At 40.7% G+C, this 23,451-nt stretch overlaps 1 protein-coding gene across 1 annotated transcript in view; it reads right to left on the bottom strand.

The window, feature by feature from the left end:
- Nucleotides 1–23,451, bottom strand: part of galnt2 (UDP-N-acetyl-alpha-D-galactosamine:polypeptide N-acetylgalactosaminyltransferase 2) — an 87,447-nt gene that overhangs the window by 40,574 nt on the left and 23,422 nt on the right. Inside the window, exon 2 of the mRNA XM_012880997.3 lies at nucleotides 1,956–2,034. Coding sequence (XP_012736451.1) covers nucleotides 1,956–2,034 — 79 coding nt within the window. The remainder of the gene's footprint in view (nucleotides 1–1,955; nucleotides 2,035–23,451) is intronic.

Below are 23,451 nucleotides of genomic sequence, written 5' to 3'. Positions count from 1 at the left end.
GTAAAACAAAACCACTCGCACTCAGATCTTTAATTACGCCTCCGTGATGCGTTCTGACCGCACTGGCTGAGATGTGTGCACAGGGCGCTGCTGCGTCAGGCTGAAACTGATGGTGATATAAGAAGTTTAGGAAGCCATCTACGTTAAGAGAGAAAAACCAACCTTAAACAGGGGAGGAGGTTCCAACTCTCAAAAACTTACAACACAGCTATAGGATTAATTCCGGCCAATCGTCACTTTAACTCTCACCCTCATTCGGGTGATCAAAACATCGCTCCTTTAAGCCAGGCCAATAACAACCCTAACGACTCCTCGTTACAGAGGTGTGGACCAGTTTCGGTCCAATCTGCTGCCTTAATGGCTTCAACGACCGCCCATTACTAAGGGGTGGACCTGTTTTGGTTGAATTTGCATGTTATCTAAGCCATTACAAGGCCTTTGTTTGGCAATGGTATAAAGCTTGTTACTCCACATTACTCCAGACTTTTTGAATTGAGAAAGCTTCCTGGAGAGGAAGCGAAACGTCTTCACTACGGAAAACAAGTCCAGTTTTTTATTTTTTATTTTTTTTTTTTAACTTTTTTGGTATAAGAAGTTTAGTTCACAGAAACCCTCTCATATTGACGGAGAAACTATGTAAGCCTCGCTTCTAAGAGCAAGCATGAACTAGCCAAGTCATCATTCAGATCAATTTTAAAGGTCATCAGGCTTGATTTGTTGTTTAGCCTGTTTAATTGATGATTGTACCTGGATGTTTATTGCTAAGTTCATTATGTGATTGTTTCTGTGTGCGTGGGTATTGTCCGTTTTCCCACCTTGCTTTAAAGTAATTTCCCTCTGGGATTATTAAAGTATGTCTGATTCTGAAAGGAGAATTTCCCTAAGGGGGCACAATAAAGTGATGCTTGAGGCATGCAGCAGCATCAGGTTTCCCTCTCGCTGAAATGTTTTCCAGATATGATGCTATCCAGCAACAACTGAACAATTGCGAAGGTCCTGGAGACCGTTGGGCGGTCTCGATCCCATGTAAAGGCGGCCTCATCAAACAGCTGGTAGCGCTTAGTCACATCTGCTGTTCCCTAAAAATAAATACAACTATAACCTACATCCCCTAAATGAGAATAAACTTTGGTTATATGTGGCATTGTGAGAAATGTATTTTTTTTCTTTACCTAAAAATAAATATCCAAGAATGTAAGGTTCAAGTCAATACAGATCCTGAGGTGTTCCAAGTCTGATTAGGTCGGTTTATCATCTTGGGCATAAAAAAAAAAAAAAAACATGTCGATATTTACACTATACAAGTCAAAAACAGACTGGTGGTGTTCAATTGTTGCAAAAGGAAGGACGCCATCGACTGAACCGCATCCTGCCAGCGCATCCTTTTTAATTTGTGGCAGCCTTTTGTTCGGCAACTGTGTGTGGAAAAAAAAAACAAAAAAAAAAACAACTAAGTTTTATAAAACCTCCCAAGGCTGCAGATAAAATGGCACAAGCAGACAAAGTGCTTTCAGAGATTTGAACTGGAGCTACAGCGTTCATTTAAACTGAGCCTTGCTTGAATGAAAACAAAAAACGCAGCAGAAATGTGGGTGGAAGAGGTGGAAGCAGATGAACTCATCAGAAATCCACAGCCTCGTAGTTATCTCTGCGTCAATTTCATCAGAACGCTGCAGAACCTGCTGTTAATCAAGAAGCGCCCAACTTAATAATAACATGGGCAAGAAAACGACCCAAGATGCTAAGGGGCAAAGGTCTAACGGCGCATAGACAAAACTCGCCGTTAGACAAGTAGACACGTTTTTAAAACTATTAGAAGGTAATGGCCTTCTAATAGTTAGAGAAAAGCACAGCAGAGGTGTGTAATAAGAGAGGAGTGATCCATTTTTCTCATGCTTAGTTTTTTTCTTCCCGTCTGCAGACATTCTGAGCTCACTGAAGCCAGGTCGACCCACCTGGTGGAAGGGCGTCGATGGTGTGGGTCTTCTCATCCAACCCCTGAGCTCTGCTCCGGCTAGACGAGTTCCACTCGTCCTGAAAGCAAACAAACAAAAAAAATTAAATAAAAAACAACTCCACTTAGACTTTGCCTCAAACACAACAGCTGAAATACTCGTGAATCATGAAAAACAAAAGATATTTTAGCCGCTCTTTACGCAGATCTGAGTAGACCAAGAAGCATGTCAAAATGCATTTTCTCAGAAAATATACGTACTTCAGTGTCTTCTATTGGGATTTTATGTGATACATCAGCACAAAGCCGTGCATAATTGACAAGTGGAGGAAAAATGACGAGATGGTTTACAAAATCTTTAATGAATAAAGTCAAAATGATGGTGCACATGACTAAAGTGCAGTGAAAACCAGTTGTGTTGCCACATATTCTCAACTAGATTCAGCTCAAGGCTACTCTGACACATGCATTTATTGTGGTCTGAACCATTTCAGCTCAGATCTATGTTGTCCCGGTCCTCCTGGAAGGTGGTCCTCCCCCCCAGTCTCAAGCGTTTTGCAGCTTCTAACAGGTTTTCTATCCACCCGTCTGCCGCGTTGCCTGTTTGTCCTCTAATGTTGTCTGGCAAACCTCTGAAGGCTTCCTAGAACAGCTGCATTCGTACGGACACCAGAAGGCTGAAGGCAAAAGTGAGGGCAAGAGGTTAAATATGCAAACGCATGGCTCACTTTTCAGAGTTTCTTAGAAGAAGAGAATCTCAAGCGGTGCGTTTCCATCCATCCATTCATTCATTCATCCCTGCAGTTCTCTTATTCTTCAAGCAGGCAGACTCTGTTGAACCTTTTCACTGGTTTCAATAATTTCTTCTTCAGAGATTGTCAGTATTTTACAATTTTCCTCTTCTTTTTTATTTATTTAAACTCTTTCAATTTCAGGAGCCAAGCTCTCTTTTTAAACCACTTGGCACTCCCCTATACTGTGAATCATTCGAGCAACGAAAATGGCTGCAGAGTTTGGCACCTTGGACTCTAATTAAAAATAAATCATCCGATTCTGTCATCACTTGAGTCATCTACCCCTGAGTCAGTAAATCTATTAGGTTGGACCTCATTTACGGTTTAATACGATTATGGAAACAGGTAAAAAAAAAAAAATCCACCCTTACTTTACTTTGTGAGCTTCAGTCACTCCTTCATTCACTGCAAAAACAAAACTAAAAATAAGTCGAATTTTCTTAAAATGAGTGTATTTGTCCTTGATTTGAGCATGCGAATAAGATGATTTGCCATTAGAATAAGATTTTTGCACTTTAAATGGGAACAACTCATCTCCGTCATCTTATTTCAAGTGCAGGAAATCTAAGTATCTTATTTTAGGGATCAAAATACTCATTCCATTGGCAGAACATCTTATTTACCTGCTCAAATCAAGGACAAATACAGTGAGTTCAAGAAAATGTGACTTATTTTTAGTTCCATTTTATTTGCAGTGCTGAGTTTTATTTCGAGACACCTACACACTTCCCTTTACCTTTCTACCCTTACCATTACAGAGCCATCCATCTTTGCATCCACGTTAAAAACCCAGTGGATCAATAAGCAGAGGCAGAGCAATTAGTACCATTCATTCCCGGCTCAACCTGCTGCCCTCGCTTTAATAAAACTGCTGCTGAACTTTCTTTTCTTTTGTTTTACTCGGTAGTTCATTTTCACCTTCACCCTCTTCCAAATGCCTTATCGATCCAGCCTTTGTCTTTTTACCGCTACGGGACAAATAAATGCTGCCGCCGCAGCGGCCAGCAGGTATTTACTTACACTCCGCAGAAATTATTTTCAGCTATTTATTCAGTTCAATCATTTTTAAGCCTTTCCGAGGACAGTTGGAGAAAAAAAAGAAGAAAAAAAAAGAAATGCTTCGCCGTTTTGACTCTTTGTCTGAGTTTCGTTCCCCATTCAGCAGAAAGAGCTTGAGCCCACTCAGTCCCAAACAGCCGCATGCACCAAGTCTGGAAACGCAATTCAAAAACAACCATACATCCAAAAGTTCACATAAACATGATGACTATGAGCGTTTGGGAAGGATGAGTCAGGCGGCCGGCGGCCGCTCAGCGTGGGATGGAAATTAAAGCCGTTAGTGTTCCTCAGACTCAGCCGTTTTAAGGGAAAAACGGGACAAACAAATCAACGCTGCAAAGGTGAAGTTAACTTTTTTCCCCCCCACAAAGTTGCAGCTTTAAAACATGACAGCCAGCTCTTAACTTTCATGGGTACAACTGTTAAACCGAGGAGGAAAAAGGTTCTTAACCATGATAATTATATCCACTGGGTCTCTTTTTGTTGCTGGTGGTGAGAGTAGAGCAAAAAAAATACATCTTTAAAAAAATGTGAACATCCTGAAAAAGTTGTTTCATGTCTGTTATTCAGTGTTATATATATATAGATTATAGATATATAGATATATATATATATAGATATATATATATAGATCTTTATCTATATCATATCAGAGCATATATATATATATCTATCTATATATATATATAGATATCTATCGATCTTATAGACTGATATTTATTCTTAGATCTCTCGCTCTTCTCTTCTCATCTCTGTCGCTTCTCTCTATCTCTATCTCTCTCTCTCTCTTATATCTCTTATATCTCTATCTATCCTCTCTCTCTCTATCTATCTCTTCTCATCTTTAGGCTGGGCCACGATTACAAATTTAATCGCGATTAATCGCCCTGCTTATCGCGATTACTCGCGATTAATCGCATTGTATTTACAAACTCCAAGAATGACTTCAAAAGTAGTGTAAAGAAAGCACTTTATTTTTACTGTTCTGCTGCCATATGAACAAAAGTGTTGTAACATTTGTAGCACTTATTTATACTGGATATTTTCAACCCATCTATTGAATTTAGTGCACTAGTTGATCTTTTCTTCATAAGAGAACAGCAAGCACTGCAGCCAAAATATGGTCTTTTTTGACCTGCTGTATATTAGCCAGTCCCTAAGCTTGATGTATCATGAAACTGTTGACCTTTTGGGTTTTGTGGTTTTATTTTATTATTACAATTAAATAATAATAATAATAATAATAATAATAATAATAATAATAATAATAATAATAATGTTATGTTCAGTGTTTTTTCGCTAATCCACCTCTTATATATTTCAATCCTTATGTAATTTTGTCTGTGTTGTGTGCACCTGCCTGTTGCTTTAATCCTATAAATTTCCCCGTCGTGGGATAAAAAAAGGATTAACTAATGTTATCTTATCTTAAATTACACTTTTTAATATATGTACTGGGTTCTTTCAAGGTCTTAATTACATGTTATGTGTGGGCTCCAGTAACATCCATCCATCCATCCACTGATCTACCTGGATGTTCCCTGGAGGACTGAAACGCCTCAGTCAGTGACGTCAGTCTGTGGGTCTGTCGGGGCAATGAGAGAAGTTTCGTCTCCTCTCTCCGTTTCTGGGGCTCGACGTTTTCATGTTTTTTCACGTGCTTAGATAAATTTGTTGTGTTTCCACTGAAATGAACCGGCTTTTTACAAAACATACAGCTTGATTTCATTTACGGTATTAAAATAAAGCCAAACGGTGCTACTTCCCCTTTTCATGTTTTTTCGCTGCTGCGGTCTCTCTCAGCTGTTTGTGTATTAAGTTTGTGTGAGAGCTGAGCGGGCGGGCCAGGCTGAGCCTGCGTGCTGATTGGCTGGCGCCGCTGAGCCATGTACGAGAGGGGAGGGGGAGCGGGAGAGTGCTGCCGTGACAGCGCGCTGCAGTCAGCGCGCGTGCTGACTGACACTGACTGAAAGCATGTGAGCAACATGCGTTAATGCGCGATAAAATAAATATCGCCGTTAATAGTCTAATGAATTAACGCGAAATTAACGCGTTAACTTGCCCAGCCCCAATATATATGTATATATATATATATATATATATATATATATATATATATATATATATATATATATATATATATATATATATATATATATATATATATATATATATATATTTCGTACATTACATTGCTCCATTACGCAGAGAGCGATATATTATATTGATGCGTATGGCTAACAGCAAAAGAGAACCAAATAAAACACCAATTTAAAAATACCTAAAAATGTGTGACATATATTTTTGTGTTAACTCTTTTTCAAGACACTGGGGTACAGATCTCTAAAGATGAAGTTTTCCTTTGTCCATCCAACAGCTCATACGTCTCTTTGAATCCCTGGAAGCCTCCTGGCCCACAGCTCAGCCAAACTACACAGGAAACTGCACATAAACCTCCGTTGTAGAAACACCACTTCTCATTAAAACGTCCTCCAAGACACATAAGATGCTTGCACTGGTCCAAAAAGCAAAGTGCTAAGCTAATATTCAGAGATGTGCAAGGGTCCAACTGTGCTGCCTTTACCACAAAGACCTTTACGGTCCTTAAGTTGGAAGAGAGGGAAGACCTGCACGTCTGTCTCCCATGCAGCAACTTTTCAGTTGGGAATGAGCTAAGAGAATAAAAAGCCAGGCTGTGACTAACAACATTAACTCTGCTCTTGTTGATTGTCAGTAAATGATGACTGCGTGAAAACAAGCCTGCAGCATTAACACCGGGACCCCGAGAGTGACGCAGCTAAATGGCATTCAGCCATTTCAAATTAATTATTTACTCCTCCTGCTGCGACGAAACCGCCTGCCTTTCAGTGCCGTTAGTCAGACCTGCAATCCAGAGGCAAAACTGCCGCGCATTAAAAAGCCTCAATCAACGGTAAGAGCCTCGCGCCATCATCAGCGCCTCGTTTGACTGAGGGAAGCGAAGCCTAATGAGGTGAGGCGGCTGTGGCTCGGGAGCTGCAGTAGTCAGGAGTCCTGTAATCACTGGATCAGCGGCGCAGTCTGTTAACGTAATCAAAACTAATGAAAGGACATCCAGCCAGAAAAAAAGGGAGGCGACATTAAGCACGGCGTCCTAGGTGTGAGCTCGGTGAGCATTTCTGGGAATCGCGGCTCAACACGGAAGAGGAGATGCTGGGGGAAAACGTGGAGCTTCAGCAACATCTGGATGCTATAAATACTGCTGATTTAAACATGATTTAGAGGGGGCATAAACAAGGAGCAGACACAGAAAACCCAGTTTGTTTAAAATAAAAAGCTTCGCATGAACAGCGCAGACCTTCTCTGCCTATGAAACAGCAAGCCTTGTTGACTCGATGCTCCCTCATGAAACATCAGAGGAAAAAAGCAGCATTTTAAAAGTTGAGTATCGACCGTCCTGCTGCTCTGTATGTAAGAAGTGTGGCTGCTCCCATCATTTTTGACCTCTGACATAGAAAGTAGACAAAAAGAAACATGTTGTCCTTAAACATAAGAGAAACGAAATGTGCAATAATACTCTACTATGCCTTTTATAGTATTTCATTAGTTCTCAAATAACCAGATAAAATGGGGCATTCAACTGTTAACTGTCAAGAAAATTGTGTAAACTTCTGACGCCCAGGCTGACATCTTCTCCAACTTCACAAAAACGCACATAAAATGTAATTTAAATAGAAATCTGAAATGTGCGGCAGGCATTTTTGTCCGTCCCGCTTTACTCTTATCCCGCTGAAACAAAGCAAAGCAACCCCTCAGAAGCCACCTAATCATTAAATAGAGTCAACTTGTGGGTAATTTAATCTCGGTATAAATCCATCTGACGCTCTCAGAGGTTTGTTGGAGAACAAGCAGCATTATGAACACCAAGGAACGCAGCAGCCAGGTCTGGGCCAACTTTGTAAAACCAAAGTTTGGAGACCTGAACCAGAGCTCAGCCGCCCCTGCAGACCAAACACACAGCTTTGCCCTTGTTTCTAATGCTATTCCTATTCTTCCTTTAGAACAAAGAAAACATACGATTTCTACACCTTTGCACGATTAGTATCATTATATATGTAAATCCTATAAAGACATAAAAACTCGGACAGATTCCTAAAACAAACCTTTTTGGTCTCTTTACATGTAAAACCACTCCGTTCAGTTGTATAGCATTTGTGTTACATTGCTATTAAGAGCCAGTGTGCAGGGCTTAAAGAGCCACAGGTTGCAGACCCCTCTCCTAAATTAACAGGCAGCGAAAGGGAGCTTTACTCAAAGAAGCTGCCAAGATGCTTAGGGTAGCTCTGGAGGAGCTGCAGAGATCCCCAAGAAGAAAGCCTACAGACATGCTGTGGGGATGCTTTTCGTCAGCAGGTACAGGCAAGCTGCTCAGAGTTGATGGCGAGAGGAACGAAGATGAATACATGACAAAGAAGATCTGTTAGAAGCTGAAAAAAAGCTTCTGAGCACTTTCTCTGCAGATTAGGGTTAGAAATCCCTGCGGCTAGCCAACTCACAACTAAACAAATGGTACCTTTTAATCATCATCATCATCTCTTTTTATCTCTTCATCTATCAGTTATCATTTGTCTCATCTTTTTTTTTTTTTTTTGTCCTTTTCATTTTTCTGTCCTTGTCTCACTTGGCCATCTATGGTGGGGGCTGTCATCTCACACATGGCCACGGCGCATAAAAGGCAAATAATAATAACAATAACAACAATAAAACAGCAAAAACACACTTCGTTCACACATTTCTGGATGGATTTAAACATCCACACGCTGGTCCGGACATATTTTTAGAAAGCGAGGATATTCCCTAAAGGAATGACAGCTATCACTGATGCAATTTCAACTGTTGAGACCTTAGAATGATTTGAATTGTACCAATCTGTTTTTTTCCCCCCCAAACGTTAAAGCAATATGAATACCGTTTAAAAAGTCTTTGGTAGTTGTCACCGTAATGACGGCTCGGCCTCTTGTGTTTAGACAGAGACAGTAAACCTGTTGGTCAAATTGAAAGTAAAGCCCTATTTGTACTTGATTCTTATTGCCAAAACTAATACCAGTAGTCCCACCAAATAAGGAAAAGGGATAAATAAGAACTTAACCGTTGAAACATTTGTTATAAATGGTTGGTGTGGAGATTAAAAACTACTGGGGGGGGGGGGGTAAAAACACCTCAGTGTTTTTAAAAAGTCAGCCTTTTAAAGAATCTTAACAATAAAATCACATTAGATATCCCAGAGCTAATTTCTGTAGCCAAGAACCCTGGATAAGTAGTTTCCCCTCATGTTCAATATACTTTGCCCTTTTCTGGCCTCAGATCATCGCTTTGCTATCAGCTTGTGAAGGTTTTCCTCCTTTAGAGATCGACTCATTTGTTTTTTCTGACGGTTTTCACATCGTCTCCGCTGAGGTGTTTGTTTACCTCAGCGCTTTGGTGTTGGTTCGACACAAAAAGAAGAAGAAAATGCATGTAGGCTGATGGAAAAAGGTCCAATGTAGAGCTTTTCAAATCAGGTTTTAACTCGCCGGGGCACATGACTGAAAGTAGGAAAGTGACAGCTGACTTAAGAAAAATTTTAATAATAATAATAATAGTAATAATAATAAGCATGCACTTATTTGTCAAAAGGCTTTCCTGTCAGCATGTTATTGTTTTTTCAGGCTCAACATCCCCGCTGACTGACCGTGAGTTTGCTTTTCACCTAGTCTTATCCGAGCCTTCAATAGTCAGAATAATCCACACTAATCTGATCACATCCGCTGATAGATTACTGCAGATACAAGTCAAGAGTTCGCCAGCGACAGACAGCGGCACCCAGCACCCCGAGGCGAGAGAGGCGGACATGTGTGGCTGCTGAGCGTTCACACCCAACCCAAAAAAAACAAGTTAATTTGAGAGTGAGAAAGTGGCGAGAAGAAAGCTGCTGTTGGAAGAAAGCCATGAGAAGGTGCTCTGGTCAGATGGGAGCAAAACGGAAACGTCTCCCAATGAAACATCCCCACATTCATACATGGTGGAGGTAGGATCATGCTGTGGGCATGGTGGAGTCGAGCACTCTGAGATATGGCATGCTGTTGAAACCACACAATTATATTCAGTGCATAAAAAAACAAAACACCTTGTTTTACTCAGTGTGTGACATTAAATCACACTAAACCATCCTTGTTTGACGTTGCTACGTATTAACCAAAATTATTCCTCCTTGCAAAACTCCAAAATAACGAGACTTTATTTAAAGGAAACGCATGACTGTGAGAAAAAAAAAATATTTTCCTTTATACAGCGCATATATAAAGGCTTGGTTTTAACTGCATTTGGGTCCTGAGCATTCAAACTCAACCCAAACAAATCGGATTAAATCAGATTAAATCCCGTCTGAAATGACAAGTTGTGCCAATGATAGGATTTGCTCTGCAGATTAAATCTGTCATAACAGCACTAAAAGACAAAGGGGGTATGGCACGAGATAAACCCTAAGGTCACAACAGTTTGGTGGACAAAGATGCCCGTTATGCTACGAAGCAAATGTTAAATAGTATTTACTGCATATTTTCATAATTGGAAATTAGTAATCATTCTGAAATGAAGTACATTTTTAATAAAATGTCAAAAAGTGGAAGAAATAAAATGAGAATGGCATTTTTTTTTATTTGAGAACGAAAATTATTCTGAGATGTTTTTACACCAAAAGCATGAGAGAGATGAAGCAAAAACGACCAAATTACTTAATGCGTAAACTGAGGGATAATACAAAAGTCTTTCAACAAGTGACTGAAATTTCATTAATTCTTTCATTCTCGAAATGTTAGCATAAAAAAACGGTGCATCAGTCCTTAAAAAGGTGAATCGATCTGCTCCATTAGTTCTCCACTCACTGCATTGTGACTCTCAGCCAGACTATTGAAAGGTTTTACTTCACAATCCTGTAAAGGTTTTGTTTATCCCTGTCCTTTGTTCTGCCACATGTTTTCCTTCCACTCAACTTTCCATTAATATGCTTGAATACAGCACCCTGAACATGTAGCTCCTACAGGAATGCCATTGTGTGGCCTTGTGGAGAGTCACTGACTGTTTCACCAACTTGCTACAAAAACCTTTGAACCAACAGCAATACCGATCCAAAATTCAACGTAAGACACCTGTTGAACTTTAAGAGGGCGCCACAATGACGGTTTTAGACATAAAAGCAGGATTTCAACAAATATGCAGTAAATTGTCAAAAACAATCACCAGGGGCCTCATTTATAAAGCTTGCGTATGCAGAAGATGTGGCCTGAAACGTGCGTACGTCACTTTCTACGCAAAAGTTAGGATCTATAAATAAAACAAAAAACTGTGCGGTCCTCACAGCGACTCTGACCCAGGCGTACGCACATTTTGGAGACGGGGGGGGGGGGAAGCTGGCAGCGAAGATGGTAATTTGGCGACTTAGATTAATACATCGTTGTGACAAGGTGTGAGAGAATCACTTTAATTGCTGTAAACGGTCAAACACACTCGTACGTAACACTGCACAGTGGATGCTTTGGCACTGCTGGAAGACTGTGTAGATGGGAGAATTAGAAGGAAGCGCAGTTTCAGGGATCAAATATTTCCTGGCCAAGATGCCGCTTTAGACTCCGAGCATTGCATCCTGATATAACCTACGGAGGAAAATGGCTGCACCCCCACCCAGGTGCTGAAAGGCCGCTCTCCAACCCACAGAGCGCTTACAGCCACGCAGCGTTCAGCGTTCAGCGTCCATCGGCTTCCCAAAATGCTTTACGCAGTTTCTCTCTCTTTGTTTGGAGGAGGACGGCAATCAGGCTTAATTTGAATGTGAGCATTTACGCTTTTACCTCTGATTTACACATTTAAATAAACATCTCTCCGTGATTCTTTTTCACAGTTGCTTTGTGTGTGTGTTTTTTTTCTCTCTGTACTTGCCATTTCAACCATGAAAAAAAATAAAAAGATCAGCTGACCTAATTTTTAAATACACCGACATTCATGAGGTGCTTTGCATTGACCATTTATTGGGGAATCTGGGCGCGTTGAGGCCAGAACCTGAGGCGGACGCAAACGTTCAGGTGCAGCTGTGAGCTGTAAAGGAAGTTGCGTGTGTATGGATTTATAAATCTGATTATTTTCTAGCTGTGCTTCATCTTCTTTTTCTTGGCATGTGTACACGCTTAGTATGAATGCTACGCCAAGTTTTATAAATGAGATCCCTGGATATTAAGACCGCACTGTAGGACACCCATGTTTACTAGCAATAAAAGTTGAATACAAAGTTTAAATGCAAAACTATTTCCCTCAGCTGGGGAAAAAAAAAAAACGGTCACACAGACATTTCTGTACATTTGCCCCAACATGGCGGTTTATGAGGCTGGTTTATTGTGTCACATGTGTTAATAATAACTGGGCCCACAGAGGGAAATTGTCATGTGCCATCTGTTGGAGTCGTTAACCCGAGGGCCAAGTGCAGTTTCTGACCCCGTTCTTTATCTGTCCTGACGACATCCAGCATCTGTGCTGCCGAAGTCCCCCGTATGCAAGACCCCGACCGCAGACCAGCTCTAAAGCCAGCCTGAGGCCAACTCCTACGGCCTCGAGGAGCGAGGGGAGGGAAAATCTCGCCGAGGCTCAAAGTGCAATCACAAACTGTGTCTCCCAGAGATAATCAAACCACAGCTTCCCTGGAAAAAACTCCTTAAAACAAGATGTGTCTGTTTTTCTTTTCTCTCCTGCTTGCATCCTGAACTGAAAGGAGGATGTGTTTAACCAGCCTGTCTGCTCTGATAAACATCAAAAACGTCTCGGAGATTACTGTGTGCCGCAAGTAAAAACAGTCATCAACAACCTCCCGTGAGAGCTTAGAAAATGGATCCTTTCAACAAGCAGCAACCCTCTGTGTCGTAACTCCTCATTTCTGCCAATTTAAGACCAATCTACAGAAATCAAATGCGCTCTTTGGCTTTTACCCCCCCCGACGTCCTCCTCAACTTCCCATAGTTCCTCAGACGACAGTCCTTAACTAAGCAAAGTCGGCCGAAGTCAGTGTTCACAGAACGTACTCCTCGAAGAGATGAAGTCCCAGAGAAGCAATGATTATGCGATAATGCTGCAGAAAAGCTTGAAGCAATGCAAGCATGGAGACATGTTGAGCACATTCAGCCAGACAACTAGAAAAATGAAGATCCTGCAGACTTCAGTGGTGCGGTGGAGTCCAGCGTCTGCAGGGTTAACATGTTGTTAGCTCTGCTGCCTTGCAGCGAGAAGATCACAGGTTCAAATCCTGGCTGAGGCCAGTAAAGCTTGGAGTTTGCATGTTATTCCCTTGCATGTGTGGGTTCTCTCCAGGTACCCCAGCTTCCTCCTCAGTCCAATGTCTCTGTGATGGACTGTCCAGGCACTCCAAGGTGCCATGCACTAACAAGATTCCCAGGTCAACTGGAAGAGGAAGAAGCCCACAGCATCACCGATCCTCCAGCATATGTAACATAAAAGGTGCTTTTACACATTTTATTCTTCATGCCAAACCCACTTGTAGTGATTTTTGTCTAAAAGTCCAATCCAAGTTTCTTCTGCTCAAAGCAGGTGGTTCTGATAAAAGCCTCTGTAGATCTTAGTAAACTCTTGCCGTCTATGTTTGTGACGGTAGGTCAGAAAAAGGTTTCTTCTCGATAACACTCCCATAACAACCAGTAAACAGTTTCCAGCAGCTGCTATGAAGACCAGGCGCCACAAATAGGCCGTTCTTTGCGGTCAGCCATGCTTGTCAGAGTTTGAGCGCTTTTAAACTAGGGCTGGGCGATAAATCGATTTAATTAATTATTTTGAATTTACAATTATTTAGGATTTAACTTTTGGAAAATCTGGATTTACTTTTTTTTTTTTTAAACCATACTATGGACACTTTTATTTACTCATTTACTTATATTTTTTAGCTAGTTTGAAGCTACACAAGTGAACTGAAGCCTGTTCTCAGCTCGCTGTGCAATACCACTAGCAGCAAACATTTGCTATATTTTTATTGTTTACAACGGTAGAGCCGCCATCTTGCTTTACAAACACATTTCACAGCTTTTATTTATATGCACTTTGAAATCAGGTCAACTCAAAGATGAATTTCCTGACATCAAAACAAGTTTCTTAAAATAATTTCTTTAATTTTATTTGGTGAAACGAAAAGGAGGGGGAAATAATGTATTTATCGGCTTTGGTATAGTAAAATCAGAGATTAATATATAAATGAACTTACCTTAGCTATTGCCTGACTGCTATTGCCACCTGAATATATGTCAATACATATGTATATAAGTCACTGTGAATGTATATAAGACAATATGCCTTATTTCTATTTTGTATTTTTTTTAATTCTTATTCTTCTTATCTACTTCTTTTTTTTTTTTTGATCCACTGTATAAACGAGGACACACTGTATATAACTGATGCACCTTGTCCTACTTTTGGCACCTTCTTCAGATTATTGATTACTGAGCCGATGTGACAAGTGAATTTCTCCAACGTGAGATCAATAAAGCCTATCTTATCTTATCTTATCTTAAAGATCAACACAAATCTGCCTACGTTAAATAGCATGTTCTCTTGTGTTACGCATCTTGAAGAGTGGCTAAGAGAATAGACCTCTGTATTTTTATAGCCCACGGAAGAAAGTTGCCATAGATTGCACCGTAAAGATTTCAAAACTCCTATTACTTAAAAAAAAAGAAGAAGTAGTACAGCAGTAATTAGAAAAAATACTGCAGTCGCCATAATTGTGTTGGTACTGGAACTGTTAATTGTGTCAAAGGTCTTTCTCATGGAAAATAAAAATGCACTCAAGTTAAAGTTTGCCATTTCCTAAATGTGTCATTGTGGAAGTGTGCTGCAGCGATAAACGCTGAGTTTAATTTAAGTCTTCTCTAGACGTGTCAATAAGCCTGGAGGGGGCCGCTGATAAGTGGGAATAATCCCTGAAAACTGACTTTCCCGTTAGACAATAAAACCCACTGTAGCAGCAAAACTAACCTTCGGCAATTCCTTCAATGTAACGCATTATTCTCCAAAACGAGAGAGGAGCAACGACCCTGGGAAGCTGGGCACGCGGTTCCTGCACAAAGATGTGACGACGCCGTCTCCCTGAGCGACTCGGGCCGCCAGCGTTCACAGTGTGACCCTGCTAATACCCCTAAATCAGGCTCCCCGCAGTGACGCGGTCCCCTCGGGCTCATGCTGAAATTCGTTCACGCAGGAGAGGAAAGAATCTGGAACAAGTCACATTTTCTCCACCTCTTTAATCACAGCTCTGTCCTCGGGGCCGCAAACACTCTGAGAACCGACTGTAACGCGGCGCATCTCCTGGCAGCGGCTCGACTTGAGAGATGAAAGGAAGCGTGTTGCTGGAAACAAGGCCTGAGAAAAAAGACAGCCGTAAGTGGGGTGTCATTACGCAGCGGGACAGCGGGGTGATGTGAAGGGGCGGAGGAGGCAGACGAAGGCTGCTGGCGCTTGCCCTCATTTTGCACAATGTGTTGTTTTTGCTTCTACCTGCTGCATCTGACTGTGTTTGTGGCCCTTTGGCAGCAAATTTAAGCAGGATATAATGTCGCCCTACAGATGACTGAGTTCACCCTCCCTTCATCCTGTCTTCTAACTTCATTTCATTTTAACACATCCCTCATCAATTCTCCTCAACTTCCCTCCTCTCCCCCCCGCCGCCTGCCACCTTCGCCCTCTCCTCTTGAGCTTTTCCTCTCCCCGATTTAGCCGTTCATCAGGATGCCGCGGCATCAACTGCTCCCTGATGAACGGCAAAATGTGATCAAAAAGCCATTAACATATTCTGAGAGTGAGAACGTAAAGCTTTGGAAAGAATCGTGGCAGATTTCACTTTATATAACTGCTCCTAGTTAAATATGGCTGCAGGGGAATACGGCACAGAACAACGTGCACTCTTTCACCTTTCGTGAGCAAAATGAGAAGCAGACGGACACGACAGAGCGGCGAGAAAGGAGGAAGCGTTTATCAAGTAAGGTAAGTAGATATTTAACCAAGTGGACTTAGTGACGCGCGCGTTACTATTGGATGATTTCCTCTCTGTGTTAAACAGACCTCGCCTACAGTCTAAATGACCCTTAACAGTGTGAATTAAGGTGCATGATAAAAAAAAAGGTTGGTTTAAGATCTGTTTTCTACTATCAGATAGTAGTGAGGCAAGTTGAGAAACAGACATAGCCCCGGAGACAAGGTTCAAGAGTCTGGGTAAATCTTTAACCCCCTAAAAGCCTGAATGCCATGAAAAAGTATGCAGTGTATGCAATTAACTGCACGTACTGTGCATGTGGTTTTACTAAATATTAACATTTAAACCACTGCATACATTCAGATATTTAGTTTGGGGAAATTAAAAATACTAACACTGTTAAATACGTGGAAAGATGCACTGAAGCAGGCAAAATGGTAAATTTGCTACTTTCCTCCTGCAGTACCTGCACTGCAAAAACGCAACTAATAAGTAAAAATGTTCTTGAAATTAGTGTATTTGTCCTTGATTTGAGCAGGTAAATAAGATGATCTGCCAATGGAATAAGATTTTTGCACTTATAACTGGAACAACTAATCTCCATCATCTCATTTCAAGTGCAATATATCTAATAATCTTATTTTAAGGGTCAAATACTCATTCCATTGGCCAATCATCTTACTTACCTGCCCAAATACACTCATTTCACGAAAAATTTACTTATTTTTAAGTTTCATTTTTGCAGTGCGGTCAGGTAGTTTTAACTAAAACATTTCAATAAAGCACAAAGTTTCAGACAGACGGCGTTTGGACCAATTTGTTCTATGTATTCTTGTTCCACAATGTTAATGAAGATATAAACTACCCTGCAAACTCTTTAATGACTTGTCGGTGCATATTTTTCAGCTACATGAAGAGTTTTTAGTCACCCTGCCACATTTAGAAATGATACTTAGCACTGTTTTAACAAAGAGTCAAATAAAAAACACGTTGTTAAACGTGCAAATGGCTGTCAACAAGTTGTGCGCGTGTTGAAGGCAGTGAAGCTAATCTCTAGAATAAATCATCTGATTTTCAAATGAGGTTTTGCCTGAAAAGATAACGAACAAACGCACGTCAATTTCATCAGTGGTATGTCTCCGGGATATTTCTATCATAAAATCAGTTAGATAAGTTCATGAGGAAGGTCAGCGGCGGACTAGAGATGCCCCCTCGACCCCCTGCAGGTGGTGGGAGACAGATGGACTCTGGCAAGAATAACGTCGCTGTTGGACAGCGTCTCCCGACTCGTGCATGACGCTGTTGCAGAGTTGGAGAGCTCCTTCAGAGACAGGCAGCTGCATCCGAGGTGCTCAAAGGAGCGTATTGCTGATCCTTCCTGCTGCTGTTCGACTTTATAACCAACACTGCTCCCAACAATCTCAGTGTTTACATCCCTGCTGGTTTTGCAGTTTTTTTTTTTTATTCTTGTCTTTAGTCAGTTTTTTTATGCAGAAATACACAGGAATATTTTGTCATTCCTTTTTAAAGCATCCAAATCAGTTGAATGTTTCTTTAATCGGACAGTGTTATTTTTAATAAGTGTACAGTGTTTTAAATTTATATTACTATACTGTCTTATTTTACATTTTTATATTTTTTACCCTTTTGTGTCTCAACACTTAAATTTCACCTCTGAATGACAATAAAGGTTATTTCTGCTGTATTCTAAAAGTTATTTTTCAAATTTTTGATAAAAACTATTCATAATTCCAACCTTGTTACATTTTCGTCAAGTAATGAACGCAAAACTAAAATGTTGGGTGGAGATCAAATCCAATCAAATCTAATTTTAGTCACATGGAAAGGCGGGAAGGTTTGAAAACAGCCAATCAGACTTGACCTCCTTGAAAGGTAGGAGTAAATGAAAGGATATATTTTGCAAGAACATGGTAGTTTCGTGGTGGGTGGGGGGGATCTGATGCATTTACACATTTTTAAAAATTAGATTTTAGATTTTTTTAAATGCTAAATGCTAATTTAATTGCCAGGCTGCTGCACCACCAGCACTGCATTTACAATTTGTGCTGCGTATAAAACGCACATCCATTAAGGGTTTTAAAAAACTTAAAGATAAATTCGTATAAAGAACTTTAAAAAAAATCAGTGACCAAAAAAAAAAAAAAACTACAGTCTTGGCTACATTTGCAGTTACACAAATTCCATTCAATCCAAGGAAAATGACAATAAAATTTCATTCATAATTCACATTTCCTTTAAAGATGAGGGAGGCCCCAAAAACACATTCCTCTATAATTTTATTTATTAGGCACTTTTAATTTATTTAGTTGACTAAAATAACTACAGACAGTAGCAAAAATTAAATTACACTTGGTCTAAAGATTATGAAAAGAAATTACTTTAAAGAAGCAATAATCGAGATTTCATATTTTAAATAGAAAGAAGTAAAACATAGTGATGTGAAGAACTAAAGGTAATATTTCAGATGGACTATGGTCTGACGTCTCTCTGTGTTGTTCTCCAGATCTCTTGTTTACATAGGCGGGCCGGCTATGTGTGTACGTGCATGTGAACAGCTGCCACTCAGGGCTCAGCCCCTCCCTGCTCTAAAACGCCTCCATCAGAGCAGCGCAGCATTGGAGCAACATGGCGGACAGCACCCCCGGCAGATCAAAATGTTCTATTGCTAAATGCATTATAAAGTTATGAGTTACTCACTTCTTCTCTAGAAATGTTCTTCCCAAAGGTGATGCTGTTTTGCTGTGTTTTTATCCTTCAGAAATATGCGCAAAGGAGGAGATGCGTGAGAGAGGACAGGAGAGGCCTGTTTGCAGCAGGAGTGGAAGTAAAGAGAGGCGTTGCTTGTCATATATCTTGTTCTGGTCTACAGATGGTGCTCAAGTACCACCTAGTGGTGAAATATCACTTATCGATGCTTTAAATATTCCTTAAAAAGCACAGATTGACAGCGTCTTACGATGAACAAATGTAGTTAAGCCCAAAATTATCCATACCCCAGGCATACACATTCCTGTAGATCTGTTGCGGCAGAAAATAGCTGCTATGCTTTAAATCACGTGAACATACACTATTTTTGACAGCTAGGGATAGGGAGCGTTTAGTAAAGTCCCTCAGAAATGCCTGAAGCCTGTTGGGCTTCATTTGGTTCAGAATTAAGATTGGACTGAGCAAACTGTGTCAAGTCTCACCATGGTGTGTGTGAGACCTTTCTCATAGTAGTCTCACTCTCTCTCTCTCTCAAAGGAACAATTGTGCCTGCTGGACTCTGTCCCAAAACCCCATCTGCATCCTACTCACACACTCTCTCATACATAGGAAGGTGTGCACACAGACCCACACACATTCTTGTTTTTAAGTGCTTGCTGAGGACCTTGTCTTGACTTCCATTAATTTTCAACCCTTTCTATGGCCTAACCCTGACCCTAAACCCACCCTAACCATTACAAGTACATACCCAACCCTAAGCGAAGCCTACTTGACACCTCAGTCGTCACCCTAACCCAGAAAAAAAAGTGACGACCAAAAAAAGGTCTTATCTTTCAAAATATGAAAGATATGTTCTCACTCAGCTGCAAGTACACACACACGTGCAGATCTGCAGACTACAAACCATCAAATCTAATCCATACACATCAGTTGCTTTCTCCCTTTCTTAGGTAACTTTGCCTAATGGAGTTGAAGTTAAAGTGATTTTAATCTGTCAGTCTGCCACACCGTTTAACACCGCTATATCTGTTGCTTTCAGTGTCAATAAAATAAATGTTTCTGCAAAATATTACAGATTATAAACAATCTACTAAGTACCAGCACAGTGAAGTTAGAGGAAGGTTACTCTCTCGGGATTTTAGCCTCTTTTTTGTCATCGATTCTCTTCTGCTGCAGCTCCGCAACTCTGGACGGCTCCTGTTTCACGCAACCGTTTATTACTTCCCCTCCAAAGCTGAACAAACCTGTTCAGTCTGATTTGAAAAGTAAAAAAAAAAAAATTGTTGGTGATTATATGGCAGACACTTTTGTCACGTCCCGTGAACCTTTTCCCAGAGTTAAACTGTGTGTTTGACCTCTTCGTCTTGAGGTCGATCGGAAGAAATTGAGAAAGTATCTTATTTAGAGACGCACCAATACATCGAACGATAACCCGAATTGGACGACATTCTACTTGATCGGCCGTTTTCGGGGACCGATTAGTGGCAGATTACAAATCTGATCAGTTTGGGTCAATGCACACATGATGCATAGGCTTCAACACATCATGCTGACTACAACACTCTTCGGTGTGGAAGTCCTAGGAAGACAGAGTTAACCATTTTCAAGTTCAATGAGGACTAAAGTAGTTAGAAAGGAAATTGCATCTTCTAAAGAGAAGTGTCACTTGTCTATTCAGGAGTATAGAAGAAGTGAGAAACCGCTGCAGGATAAAGGCACATCCTTTACATTGACTTCTGTAAAAGTTGCTTTGAAGTGAGCTGAACCTACAGCAAGATTAAGAAGCAGCTAAAGGAAAACCATGAAGCTTTCAAATACAAATATTTGGGCTACAGATGTGGACACTTTAATGTCAGCCTCATTCTGGCCATGTTTATACATACCATCTCTAAACCAGGCCAAATATATATATATATATATATATATATATATATATATATATATATATATATATATATATATATATATATATATATATATATATATATATATATATATATATATATATATATATATATATATTTCTCAATCGCTTCTCACCCACTTACAACAATATGCAAATGCAGGAGTGGGATGTGGAAAATGTGGGAGTTACAGCTCTGATAGCACAGGAAGGAATAACAAATGAATGGTGCATTATTTGGTAAAACGGTCTGTAAGTCAAGTTTACCACTGCCTGCTCATTTCCCTGTAAGTCAGCCACAGTAGAGAGCACTTTTGACACCTTGGCGTCATTCACACGCGTTGTTGCACAGCAACCCTTTTCCAAGACACGATCAGAGAAAAAAACAGTCTTTTCATGTTTCAGTGAGAAGAGTCACAGACAGCAGCCTCTGTGTTTCTGCCCAGTGGCGCAGCCGGACATGACAACCGAGCCAGAGACAATGCATGAAAGAAAGACGCAGAGCTTTCTCACAGCTGCCGACAGAAGTGCTGAAGAGCTTGGAGAGGGTGAGAAACAAGAAGCTAAGGGTGAGAAAAGGAAAGTAGGCAAAAAACAGCAAATATCTGCCGCAACGTCTGTTTGACTTTGTGCTGTAAGACGGTGTATTGGTTTTTCCTTTTCATTGGGGGGGGGGGGGGGGGGTGTTTACATATCAACATATTTTTTCCACTGTATACAGTATATATATTTATGAATCTTCTGAAACTTTGACCTCTTAAAAAGGGCAGGTTTTAGCCAGGTTTTAGGCCCCTTCCTTTAAAGAAAAATCAGAAACAATTGATTTCTTTTCCCCATCCCATGTGCGCAGACGGGAAATTCTTAGCGGTTATATTCTGAGCGTAAGTTTCAAAAATTTACCGCAACACTGGCCAAATTTGTGCAAAAAGATGTTGCGCAAGTGGAGGCGCCCCTGTGGATGCGCATTATGGCAACGCCTCAAACAACGCATAATTGTGAGACGTCATAAAAGAAAAAAATAAAATAAAATAATTTGACCTGGTGTATTCTTTGGTTTAATTCCCAGATGCCTGAAAGCTCCAGAGTCATCTGTTGAATCAATTCTAAGAATATAAAGCTTGAAAATGTCCAGCCACCATGCAGTGTTAGGGCAGCGACCAGTTCTTTGTGCCAGAGGAAGGTGTCTGGGTGCTAAATATGTGGAGGAACTCCAGAGAAGCAAAAGACCTTTTCAAGATACTGACTCAAGCTTTTCTTATTATCGTCAGCCAAATAAGTCCCGTAACAATAAGAAGCCGTTACTCTAAAAGCAACATAAAACAAAAACAGTTTGCAAATGCATTCAGGGACTTGACGAGTCTTGATGAAACTAAAACTTAAAGGGAGGCAGCTCCAGGAAGTGGTCTTTCTGCAGGAGGGACCACATAAAATACATGGCATCACGAAGAAAGACAAATATACGGAAACACTGAAGCAACATCAGCCAGGCAAAAATGGCTCCTCTATAATGTCGCTAAGCAGATATAGTCAAATAAATTAAAAAGTGGCTTAACAGGCAACCACCTTAAAGTCTTGAAATGCCCGTTAGAATCTTGTGATCTCGGTCCGCTTGATATTCTGTAACCAGAGCTGGAAAGGTGTGCGAGAGCAAGCCTGACTCTGTTAAATCAGTTCGGTCAGGAGGAACGGCCCAAAACTGCAGCAAATTACTGTGAAAAGCTTGTTGCAGGACTCTCAAGAAGTTTGAGCCAAATAAATCAGTTTAAAACTACATGGTAACAAATACTAAAGTGATTTGTCATTCTGTTATTCCGGCATTTAGTGTGTAAACATTTAGAGCTGAGGAACCCCAACCATCCTGTCTTCTATACAGTGCATATAACATTTTTTATAAAATGGAAAAAGTAAACAAATGATACAAAGAAATGCATATTGAATGCAACTCAATGACAAACAAATATTGTCTTTCTATCCTAAATTGACAAATCTGAATGGAAAAACCTTCTGCCAATTGCATGAAAAAATATCCAAGGTTACGCAAAACTAATGTTAGGATAATTGTCCAGGAAGCCAGTATGGAGATAAAAAAATTATCCATCACGTGCTGAGTGACAATCATGGAGGAGACATAACACCGTCATCTGGTGGTGCACAATCAATCCACTCAAAACCTGAACCACCTCTTTGAAAATAAACGTTGAATCCAGTCCGTGGGATTATTGCTCCTCTTTCATCAAACGTTGATATGATGCCGATTGTTCGGCGCGGTGAAAGCTGCTTGTTCCTCTCCTGCTACAGGGCGGGGGTCTGGGAGAACCGGTTCAGAGCCACCAACTCTTGGCATTAGCCAAGTTCATGTCAAACTCTCAGAAAGCCAGAGAGCGCCCAGCTGGAAACACTGACAGAGGAATAATTTACAACAAGACAAAAGGGGAAGCGGGGAGACGAGGAGGAACGGTGTGGAGAGGGAGGGAGACGGAGAGAAAAGCTGAATCATCTGAGTGCGCGTCGGCGGAGGGGGAAAGTAGGTCATGGTGGTGGGGGGGCAGTGGGTGGGGTTGTTGAAATCCTTAATTCAGTTGTACAAACTCTTTCATCAACCGCTTGCTTCCTCTCGTTTCTTTTCCTTCCTCCTTGCAAACAGTAATTGATTGTCCCTCCTCAGCCAACCCTGACAGTCTGCCATTACAGCCACTGCACACATTTCTACTCCGAAACACGCCGCGTGTCATCACGTTGCTCGTTACACAAAGCGGTTCGTCATTTGTTCAGACTGCAGAGGCTGGTGATTCTAAAGGAGAACTTAACGAGGTGTATCAGGCGCCACAAAGGCAAACGGATCAAAACGACGACACTGAGATCATCAGGGTTTCAGATAAAACTACAATAATAAATAAAAATATCACACCAGACCCTTATCTCGTAAAACAGCAGCGTGTTTGTGTGTGTGGATGGAACGAGAGCGAGCTTTTGGGTCTAT

This window comes from Fundulus heteroclitus, chromosome 4 (genome assembly GCF_011125445.2).
Source record: "Fundulus heteroclitus isolate FHET01 chromosome 4, MU-UCD_Fhet_4.1, whole genome shotgun sequence".
NCBI lineage: Eukaryota > Metazoa > Chordata > Actinopteri > Cyprinodontiformes > Fundulidae > Fundulus > Fundulus heteroclitus.
The sequence above is the reverse complement of the archived record's forward strand: the minus strand, read 5'-3'. Positions and strand labels throughout refer to the sequence as shown.